An 11,740-nucleotide genomic window follows, 5' to 3' on the forward strand; every position below is an offset into this window, starting at 1 on the left:
AAATGTTTATATTAAATTCACTAACATGCACATCTTCATCTAAAAAAGAAATATGAAACAAGTCTGTAAGAGATACTTGAAAGATTTTCAACAATCATCTTCAAAGGTTACATATAAATATGAAACTTGGACAACACAAAAAAAAAAAGAGAGAGAGAGAGAGAATAATGCTAATTTAAAAAATACAAATATTCTTCTATATTAATATCTTTGCACTTACAAGTTGCACTATGTCTTTGAAGGAAAAGAAACTTATGTTATTTTACCTTAAGCTTGAAATTTGTGTTTTAGCTTTAAGTCTGAAGAGATTTAGTATTTAAAAAATATTTGGTATATAAAGTTTTGAGAGATTTTTTGCTGAAAGAATATTCGGTATCTTACTTGAAGAGTTAAATCAATGAAAATTAGGATTGAATCAACAACGAATTGTTAAAGAATACTTTGTATCTTTGTTAAAGATAGTAAAAATTGATTGTGTTGATCAAAATTAAGCATAATCTTAGTGGTGAAACGAATTAATATATTTTTTTTGTGTTCTTTGTTTCGTCCACACCTTTTAATTTATGTGCTTTAACACTACTTGTGTAAAACAAATATATTGAAGTTTTTTATATACACAATTCCAACTCCCATTTATTTTTATCTTGTTAGCTCCACAATAGTTTCATTTACTTTTTCTTTTAGTCCATATTGTAACAACTAGACATGTCACTACATTAATATAGCACAATTATCATGAGTAGAAAACATTAAATAATCAACTGCAGCAGGGTTCTTATGCAACAATTAGTTAAATATTCATGTAATAGATATATGTATAGGGTGCAAAAAACATAAAACAGTTCCTACTTATTAGATTAGAAAACATAAAATCTCTTATAGAATTACATTTATATACCTTGTATATATAAAATATATATCAAAATATGCAAGTATTACAAACATAAACCTTATCGCCAAACATAAACCTTATCGCCAGTTAGTATACATGTAGAAAAAGAGTAAAATATTATACATGAAAAACTTAAATTTTGGGCAAACTTTTCTAACACATCCCAATTATATTATAATGTAATTTTGATTTTTATTTGATTTTAGTTATGTTGCAAGTGTTTTCAATTTTCTGTTACTATTTTTTATTTAAAATATTAATGCACGAGGTATAAAGTCATAATTACTTCCAATAGTGGATAGTCATAAATACTTTCAATAATGGATAAAGTTACATCTGAACATATTTCCCATTACTCTATAGGTCATTTGAATAGTTACATTAAAAAAATATTTTCAACTATAAAAATTAAAAAAAGTTAAATTATAAAAATTATAAAAGTCAATAAAATTATAAAAAATATTTAAATCAATAATGTTTACATTTTAAATCTATTAAATAATTTTAAAATCTTATAATAAAAAATATTTTATTCTCAATTTGTCATCAAAATAATTTTTTTTAAAAATGAATCAGAACATATTTTAGTCAAAAATTACAAATTAATATAAAAAATCAATTAAAATACTAAACATAAAAGATCAATTATAAGAATATTCAAAAATTTTAAACATAAACAATTATAATTTGACGAGAGTATTATTTTATTATATGATACTAGTTACTCATAAATCGATTCTTATATATAAAATAAGAATGATTATTTTGTATAAAAACAATTTAAAAGACTTTTTTTATGATAAAATTTTTAAAAATTCTTTTAATTTTATATTTAATTTCATGTTTATTTATCACAATTATTTATGAATTAAATTTTAATATTTTATAATTATTAATATATAAAAATAATATTATATTATAATATAAATTATTTATTATAAAGTTAAAATATAAATTTTATATTTAAAATATTTATTTATTCAAAATTTAAATATATTTTTAATATATTCAAATATTATATTTATTTATATACATAATTTTTTTAAAATTTTAATTATAAGTAATAAATATTTAATCTATAAATTACCCATATTAAAATATTAATTAATATTTAATTATAAAAAGAGTAATCTGATTCAGAATTTTTTGTCCCATAATCATATGTGACATAACTGGTTAAAGCAAAAGAATCCGTTGGCAACAAAGTTTTATGCTGAATGGGCCCCTCAGCCACTTCAATGAAATTTCAATTCTTTAATAATACTAAAATGGTAATTATAATTAGAAAAATGCTAGAAGAAGTGTTGCACGTATGACACGGTTAAGAAATTAAAAATATTTTTTATTAACATATTTTTCATAAAATTTTAATATAATTTTCTAGTAATGCATCAAATTTAAATTCATGGTTGGGTTAGGCACGCATTGTTCGACCAATTAGTAATTTTTCTTTCTGTTCTCTTTCTTGCACGCATTCTTAATTTTATAATTAAAAAATTATAAAATCCACAATAAAAAATTAAGCTTAATTATTTTGATCTCTTTATTATGACTAATGTGAAATTTTGGATGTCTAATGTTTTTTTTTCTTCTTCAAATGTGGTCTTTTATTTTTTAAATTGATTAATATATATATATATATATATATATATATATATATCTTGATTGATTAATAAGTTCTTCCTTATTTCAGTAAAAAAAAAATTCTTCGTATTATAATTATAAAAATATAATTAAGAGAAAAGTGAAAAGTCATGCATTTTACGCAAATAACAAATATTTTACACTCAGTGAAAAAACATATATTTTACATTAATAATATAATATTATATTAATTAACATTTATTTAAAATCACACAATTTAATAAATTTCATGTCAATTTGATATACTTTGTGCACATATTAAGATTTATCTAACAATTATTTAGAGTAACAATTTGTGTTTTCTGGTTGACAGAAAATAATAATATATAAAAGTGATTTATTTTTTTTATATATAATTTTTAAGACATTTTTATCATCTATTTATTATGATAATTGTTAATTTTTTTAAGTAAAAATTAAATTAAATTTTATTAATTTAAATAAAAAAATATTATTTTTTATCATAATCGTTTTATAATTTTTTATCCAAAATATAAATATAAGATTTCTCCATCTCAAAACATTAATAAGGAGCAAAATACTTTTTCTTTCACTAATAAATAATAAGTTAATAACTTATATTTCATAATTAAGTTGTGTAATCATAATTAAATTTTATGAGTTATAATCCTGACCTTCACCACGAAAAATAATTATACTGAATACTTACTATACTAGTAACTTATCTGGTTCTGATTCTGCAGATAACTAAAAATAACAATTTATTCATAAAGTTTGATATGAATAATAAAAACATAATTTAAATTAAATAAAAAACAATATTGAAAAAGAGGTTTTTTGTTCATAGATTTGGGAGAAAGTAAATGGCATTAATATACAAAATAGGGAAGAAAAGAAAAAAAGAAAAAAAATGAGAATGTGTTTGTGGACTGTAGTAATGGTGGTGTTATAATTATTTGGTTTCAAAAATTGAAAAGAGTTGCCGTTTTTTTCTTGATTATTTTATGATTCCACAAAGTCGGTCACCTCTTGCTCTGCGAGTTCCTTTCTCCATAACTGAGGTGAGAGACAAAGAAAGCCTCTCAAAGGAATCTTCGCCAAAAGAGATGAAGCCAAAGCTAGAAACGCTCCTATGGTTAACACGAAAGCGATCCATTCAGTTTCTCATCGTAGCATCGCTCTTCTACCTCGCACTCGTAACGCTCGAAATCCCCTTCGTTTTCAAGGCAGACTTCACCGCCGTCGCCACGCGCCCCCCCAGCCTCCGCAGCCAGGAGGACTCGCACCACCGCCACTCCCCCGCGCGCCCTCTCAAAACCGTCTCCAACGCCGACTCGCCGAGTCAACTCGCTCGCCGAGTCAGCGTCGTTTCCGCGTTGGTCCTCGACGACGCCGCCTTCCACCGCAGCGCCAACGACGGCTCGCTCCAGCTCTACAAGCTCGTCAGGCACGCGCGCCAGGTCGGCCTGGGCCTCTGGGCCGACCTCGGGAAGCCGCGGACCGCTCTTCCGCGGCCCGAGAACCGCTCCCGGTCCGGTTCGTGTCCCGGTTCGGTGTCGGTGGCCGGTTCGGGCGTCTCGGACGTCGTGCCGCTCCCGTGCGGGCTCACATTGGGGTCCCACGTGACGGTCGTTGGGAAGCCGTTGGCGGCACGGCCTGATTTTGAGCCGAGGATCACGGTGGTGACGGAGGATGAGGCGGTGATGGTGTCGCAGTTTGTGGTGGAGTTGCAGGGGTTGAAAACTGTTGATGGCGAAGAGCCTCCTAGGGTTTTTCACTTCAACCCGAGGTTGAAAGGGGATTGGAGTGGCAAACCCGTCATTGAACTCAACACCTGCTACCGCATGCAGTGGGGTTCCGCTCTCAGGTGCGACGGTTGGAAATCAAAGGCCGATGAAGATACTGGTCAGTTTCCATCTTTGATTTTGATTTATTAAACTAGGAATTTCCTATGATGTGGATGGTTTACTAGTATGTTTCGTTTGTTCAATTATATGCTTTTCTTCGATTTTTCATTTTTCACTTTTTCTTTCTTTCTTTGGATTCATGACTTTATTTAGAATGTGCTAACCAATTTTTAAGGTGATATCCCATCACAGATCACAAACATTATTATTATTTTTTTATAATAATTATCTTAAGAATATCCTGATAATTCTTTTTAAGAAATGTGGATACTTCGATTTTTGTGGATTTTTTTTCTACTCTTTATGTGATATTCCAATATGTGTGGTGAGGTTACTTTTTTTGGTTGTGATTGATTGCATTGAATTGAGTTGTTGCTTGTATTGGCTACTACAGTTGATAGGATGGTGAAGTGCGAGAAGTGGATTAGGGATGATGAAGATCACTTGGAGGAGTCTAAGGCGACGTGGTGGTTGAATCGGCTGATAGGGCGCACGAAGAAAGTAACGGTGGACTGGCCATTTCCGTTTTCTGAGGGCAAGCTTTTTGTTCTTACTATTAGTGCTGGGTTGGAGGGGTATCATGTTACTGTTGATGGGAGGCATGTGGCTTCTTTTCCTTATCGCACTGTGAGTGATAATCTATATACATATATCCTCAATTTTCTCAACCTGAACTTGAAGATTAATTTGCATGATCCCTTGATTTTGGCAGGGTTTTACTCTTGAGGATGCTACTGGGCTTTCGTTGACTGGAGACATTGATGTCCACTCTGTATTTGCAGCATCTTTGCCTTCATCACATCCCAGTTTTGCCCCACAGCGGCATCTTGAATATTCCACCAGATGGCGTGCCCAGCCACTCCCTGACACCGGCGTAGAATTGTTCATCGGTGTGCTCTCGGCTGGAAACCATTTTGCTGAGCGGATGGCTGTAAGGAAGTCATGGATGCAGCATAGGCTCGTCAAATCTGGAGTGGCGGTTGCTCGTTTCTTTGTGGCACTGGTATAAGTTACTAATTGACAGGTTTCATTTTCCTGATATTCGGTTGGGGTTACTTAAGATTTGATTGAAATTTTGGCAGCATGCACGACAAGAAATTAATGCAGAGCTGAAGAAGGAAGCGGAATTTTTTGGTGATATTGTTATTGTGCCTTACTTGGATAATTATGACCTTGTTGTGTTGAAAACAGTGGCCATATGTGAATATGGGGTGAGTGATTGATTAACTACAAAAATGGAGTTTTGAAACACAATTTTCAGTTATGTATAAGATTTGCCTTTTTTTTTATAAATAAAATTGTAAGATGTGTTTTATTGTTCATAGGTTCACACAGTTTCTGCCAAGTATATCATGAAAGGTGATGATGACACTTTTGTTAGAGTGGATGCCGTTATTAATGAAGCAAGGAAGGTTCCAGATGATACGAGCTTTTATATTGGGAACATAAATTATTACCACAAACCCTTGCGCTATGGGAAATGGGCAGTGACATATGAAGTAAGTAAACAGCAAGCATCCATTGTAATCTTTTGTTTAGAATTAAGGAGTGAGTGAGAGTACTCTCAGAAAAAAGAAAAAAAAAATGTAATGTTAATAGCATTTAAGAATATGTAATGTCAATATTTTGATCCGAAGAATGCCTGAAGTTGCCTGTTTTCTTACTGGTTTCCTCTTCCTATTTTGTCATGCATTCAACTATTAGCTCCTCTCTTTTTCTACTTAGCTCAAACTTGTAGTTGCATTCTTTGTCAGCTTTCTGGATTTATGAACTCTATACCATGGTCCTTAACTTTGTTTTTGTCATATTGTGATTTATATAATTAGGCCCTATGCTTTAATACTGTTGCAACATTAAAACTTCTTGCAAGAAATCTTGGTGTATTTGAATATTGATATTTTTTTTGTCACCTATCTTTTTCCAGGAATGGCCAGAAGAGGATTACCCACCCTATGCTAATGGGCCGGGATATATTTTATCATCAGATATTGCACACTATATTGTATCAGAATTTGAAATGCATAAATTACGGGTCAGTAAACATCATTTTTAATTGCACTTTTTCCCCCTCTTCTTCCATAGGTGCATGATCCTTGTGCAGGTTTCTTCGTTTGGTTGATTGTTTGTGTGATTTGTTGTTTATACAGTTATTTAAGATGGAAGATGTGAGTATGGGAATGTGGGTAGAGCAATTTAACAGCTCAAAACCAGTACACTACTCGCATAGCTTGATGTTCTGTCAGTTTGGTTGCATAGAAGACTATTTCACGGCCCATTACCAATCACCTAGGCAGATGATGTGCCTGTGGGATAAACTGCAGAGGCAGACAAGGCCTCAATGCTGCAACATGAGATGACAAAGGTATAGCTTTTTATCTTTGGTTCCAGTGAGAGGGACAGAGAAAAACAAGTTTTGCAGTGAAGCCATACCATCGAATATTGTATATAACTGTGGAGCTTGGTTAGCTGAGCGTCTCCCTGTATACAATGGTCCTTTTTTTTTTCTTTTTTTTTTTTTAAACGAAGGCAACAAGATTAGAAGTTAAGATTTTGTGTATACTACTGATGTAGGCTCACCTGATGGTTATAAAATGACCTTTTGAATCTCTCATTATTTGTTTTTTTCCCCCCCTTTTTCGCCCCCCCGTTTTTGGGTTTTTGAATTCTTTTTGCTCGTGATTGAATAATAAAGGGGAAGGTGGGAGGGGAATATATTTAGCTTTGAAAATCAGACTGAGGGTGTGTTTGGGTTACCGTTTTTGTAACCCACATTTGTTTTTCAAATCTATCAGTGTTGTTACTTCATTTTGTGTTTTGAATAAAGGAAATTTGGTGCCTGTGTTTTGAATGTGCAAACGGATATTTTGGTGCCTCTAAAACGGCAATTTAAAACACACTGAATGGTTCAATTTGACCGAGAACTGTTCAATAACCGGTTTCTTAACATAAAGCTAGAACATTTTAGAGCTTGGCAAAAATTGGTGCAGAAAGTTGGTTTAAACAGGTATTATTAAAAAATATATATTTTTAAACATTAAGATAAATAGGATGGATTAAATTAGATTACAAATTATTATATCAGTTATTTTTAATATTTTTATAAAAATATAATTTAGTCATATATTAATTTAAATTTTTTCTATCTTAATTGTTTACAATTTTATATTATATTAAACTTGATATTGCTAACATATTTTGTTATATTTTATTAATGCATATATTTATTTTGAATTTTTAGGTGTATTCTACATATAAGAATTTATAAAATGATGTTTAATTTTTAGTATTATATCAGTTTGATTAATGTTGAACTATTAACTTTTTAGACCTGTTTCATCACTGTTCTGGTTTTAAAAGTATTTGGAATATTGACGCAGATGGAATTTCAGTAAAATAATCTGAGGGAGAACATTCGATATCCATCGGAAAAAAAAAAAAGATCAACTCAATTATTGCACCAAGCAAGTGCTTTTGGCCTGTTCGCTAATTCCATGCTTCAATTTCACTATTAACCTGGTTCTGCTTTATTGAGTAAACTCCCACCAAGGTGAAGTTTTATTTATTTTGGTTCTACACTAATAGAATAGTCAACTAATATTTATTTTGGTCAAATTATATTACAAAAAAGTAGGGGTGAGCATTAAACCGACACCCGAACCGAACCCGAAAAACCCGATAAAAAATATTATTTTTGGGTGGGTTCGGGCGGGTCTTATGGGTAGATCGGGTTAAAATTTTGATTTTATACGGGTTATATTGGGCGGGTTCGGTTTTGAATTTTTAAACCCGCCAAAAACCGAACCCAACCGAAAATGAGATAAGTTTAAATTTTTATTACTTTTGTATAACTAAACAACAATGGTCCAAACTTAAAAGTCTTTATTTCAAGTATAATATAGCCATCAATTTGTAACTTATTTTTTTCCTTTTTCTCATAACTTATATATTTATTTTGTCTTCTCCTTCCTCATTCAACTTCTCAACACACTAGTCCATTTTTAGAGTTATCTTTTTGCTTCTTTCTTTGTCTTTTTTTTCCATCTTCTTATCTCCATTTTGAGTACATTTTGTGTGACTGTGATTTCTTATGATTTTGTAATCTAACTTTATATTTCTTTTCCATGTAACAACTATGAATTTTGTTATCTTTTATTTTTGTTTCTTTAGTTTGTAAATGTTTTAACTACGAATCTACTTACACCATCTATTGTCACCTTCATTCTATTTTTATACACTATTTTAAAAATATTTTTTATCGTTTTAAGGTTCATCTTCCTTAAGATAAATTGGTTTACAAAAAAATTCAAACCCGATTATACCCACCCGCTTAAATCCGAATCCGTTTCAACCCGAACCGCCTCAAATCGAAAGCTCAGTCGGTTGGATATGGATCACATTTTTTCAAAGTCGGTTTACAATGAGTTGGACATTTTTCACCCGAACCCGACCAAACCCACCCGTTGCTCACCCCTACAAAAAAGAAAGTAATAATATGCTTTTCTTTTTGGGTTATGATAACGGCTAGGTCTTCACGATCAAGATTAAATAGTCAACTCTGACCGCGTTGAGTCGAATTCATTTCTCCGAAATAAATAAATAAATAAAAATTAAACAACGCGTGAAGACACGATCTTTTTTCTTTCACGTAGGTCACGATCCAAAGTCGCGTGTGCACTTTCGAACAAACGGTGTCACAACATTTGAAAAGTGTGTGGAGGAGAAAAGTCGGTGAGTTTTTGTTAATTTTTAATAAATAAAACGAAATTTCATCTGAGTTTAGCCTTAATAGTTATTAATAATATATTAGTAAATTTGCGGATATAAGTGTGAGTTTAGATGCTAAAAGTATGCAATGTGTCTCAACTTTGAGTCATTGTCAAATTGTCATTCCTATAATGTATCGATGGATGATGGTGACACTCCATGGTGGACCCTCTAATGGTGGTCTTAGTTGTGTAATTCACTTGCCCGTAGAAGTTGGGAGTTAGGAATTAATTTTCAAAATAAGGTTTTACTTGGAAATTAGCGTCTTGATTAGGAATTATAATAATGATTATTAATTTTGATTAGATCTATTTACGTCTTAATTGTTCTTGATTTATTTGCAATTTACCACGTTGATGTTAACATATTACATACCGTAAGGGTCACTCGAAGACCAAGTAACTCGAAAGAAAAAAAAAACGATCAGGAGGTTCAAGACTAAAGATCAAGTTATTCGTACTCAAGGTAGTCAAATAAAAGAATCAAATTAAAGCGAGAAGTGATCGAAAATGGGGAGCTATCGAAGATTTCTAAATAGTGAGGAGTTATCTTAGATCAGTTGTTGGAAAATAAATCGAAAAGGTAAAAAACACGTGGGTCGAGCAGTTATGAGAAGTTACATATCAGACCACGTAATGAGAACGTGGGGAATAACGGTTATTTTCTAATAACACACGAACATAACTAACTTCTCTTGATTAGTTCTATAAATACACAAGACATGGTAATGTACGGGGGTCGGAAAACTCATACTAAGACTATACTCTGAAGCACTCTCTGCCTGCGCATATGGCTTTCGTGCATGAAATTATTTTTGGGTATGATTTCTTTTCGACCACACTTCTTTTCTCTTTTTAGGAGTAGTTTTAGCATAGTTCGTTCTTCTTATTTCCTGTGATTACGTAGTTCTAGTATTCTGACATTGTAACTCCTGTTAATTATGCAAGTGAACCATGATCTGTATTACAAATGTATCTATCGTTCATTCTATTTATTTAAGGATTTACTTTCATGAATTTTATTACTTGTTGGTCATTGATGAATATTTGGAAATAAGTAACTTTTAAATCATTCTACTCCATCTCGTTATACTCTAAATATCTCAAAGCGAAACATACCTAAATTGAAACGCGTGTAGTGCTAGTTCGAGTAAAAAGAATCCATAAACCGAGTTTCACCGTAAACACATACATGTTGGTGAAACCTTGAAGATGGAACCGTTGTGGATCATAAAGGGTGTGTGTGCGTAAAGATCATATAATTGTGTTAAATACACTTTCCTTGATATATTAATATATTTCTCTCGATTTTTAATTATACACTTCCCAAATACCTTTTAATTATACTCTTCTTAAAATTATCTCTAAAAAGTATATTGATAAAATTATATTTTTAGAAGAGTAAAATTAAACTTTCAAAAAGAGTACTTTTTAGAAATATAATTTAAGATTCACAAAATATAAATTTAAAAATTATTATTTCATAATAATAAAATAGATAGAATTTTAAAACAGCAAGTCATAAGGTTTCCTCAATTAAATAAATAATTTAATGTAATTAAAAATAAAAATATTTTTGGATTACATTTTCATATGCATTAAAAAAAATCAACAAATTTATACTACAACAGTTTCATAAAACCCATTCTCATGAATGCGAGTCCAACACCTATTATTAATCTTTTAAAAGTGTAAAACATTTTGATGTATAAAAATTCAAGTCTTACAAGGACCAAATAATATGAGACTTCTTTTGAAATACACTCATATATGAAACACTTTCAAAGTCAATAATTTTAACCCAAATATATTAATATAGATGGCATTATCAAAAATCATTGATTGATAGCAGGGACGGAGCCAGGATTTCAATACTGGGGGGCCGATAGTCACTACCCAATCCTATTCCTATTGCCAGTGTTACTTGAGAATTGAGAATTGAGAATTGGAATGATCAAATGAGGCGCTACATTTTTTTTAAAAAAAAAAAAATTCCAAAGTGATACCACATAGCAGGCCGTACCAGAAGTCCAAAAGTTGAATAAAAAAATAAATTTGGGTTATTCATTTAATTATACATATGAGTTTATATTAAAAATAGGGGGTGCCATATAGTAATATATATGTATATAAAAAAAAATTAAAATTGTTGGGGGGCCGTGGCACCCGTAGGTCCCCTCTTGGCTCCGTCCTTGGTTGATAGCCAATTCACAAAACACATTGGGGCAAGACTCTTGCTTTAAAGATCATTCAAGGTGATGAGGGAAAGCACTCTAAGAGATTATGTAGATATGTTGTTGCTAATTGAAACTAATGGCAACAAAATAATGGTAAAACCAAAGTTTGTATATATATTTGTGCACGTAAGAAGAATTTTGGCCGTGTGGAGGAAACTAATGTAACTGAATTTAAAAAGTTAAGCTTAGAAGGCAGTTATTTGGAGTCATGGGTAGAGATACCAATGCCATGTTCATTATTACTTGGGACGCACTTGTGTCATAAAACAGAGAATCTTGGAGATGTTTTCTTATATTGCTACTTGAAGATATTGACAATATTAAATATATAGGTTG

The 11,740-nt window shown here is 31.3% G+C and overlaps 1 protein-coding gene across 2 annotated transcripts; it reads left to right on the plus strand.

Moving 5' to 3' along the window:
- The first annotated feature begins 3,478 nt into the window (after positions 1–3,478).
- On the plus strand, positions 3,479–10,140 carry LOC109789864 (hydroxyproline O-galactosyltransferase GALT6). Of its 2 annotated transcripts, XR_014434527.1 has the most exons (9): positions 3,479–4,402; positions 4,799–5,031; positions 5,117–5,407; positions 5,487–5,615; positions 5,730–5,903; positions 6,329–6,436; positions 6,552–6,766; positions 7,782–7,951; positions 9,054–10,140. XR_014434527.1 is itself a non-coding variant. In XM_083076696.1 (8 exons), the coding sequence occupies exons 1-7, from the start codon at positions 3,502–3,504 to the stop codon at positions 6,759–6,761; spliced, it is 2,046 nt and encodes a 681-aa protein (XP_082932822.1). In that variant the 5' UTR covers positions 3,479–3,501; the 3' UTR covers positions 6,762–6,766; positions 7,782–8,556. The 2 variants fall into 2 exon arrangements, 1 of the variants encoding a protein (XP_082932822.1); XM_083076696.1 differs by lacking the exon at positions 9,054–10,140 and having other exon boundaries at positions 7,782–8,556.
- The last annotated feature ends 1,600 nt before the right edge of the window (positions 10,141–11,740 follow it).

This window comes from Cajanus cajan, chromosome 6 (genome assembly GCF_000230855.2).
Source record: "Cajanus cajan strain Asha chromosome 6, NIPB_CcT2T_4, whole genome shotgun sequence".
In the NCBI taxonomy this organism is placed as follows: Eukaryota; Viridiplantae; Streptophyta; class Magnoliopsida; order Fabales; family Fabaceae; genus Cajanus; species Cajanus cajan.

Bases quoted from the DNA above. Each gene is read 5' to 3' on its own strand.
- LOC109789864 (XM_083076696.1), top strand. From the start codon at position 3,502: ATGATTCCACAAAGTCGGTCACCTCTTGCTCTGCGAGTTCCTTTCTCC. The intron at 5,032-5,116 runs GTGAGTGATAAT...TGATTTTGGCAG, and splicing joins CTTCTTTTCCTTATCGCACT to GGTTTTACTCTTGAGGATGC. The intron at 5,904-6,328 runs GTAAGTAAACAG...ATCTTTTTCCAG, and splicing joins AATGGGCAGTGACATATGAA to GAATGGCCAGAAGAGGATTA.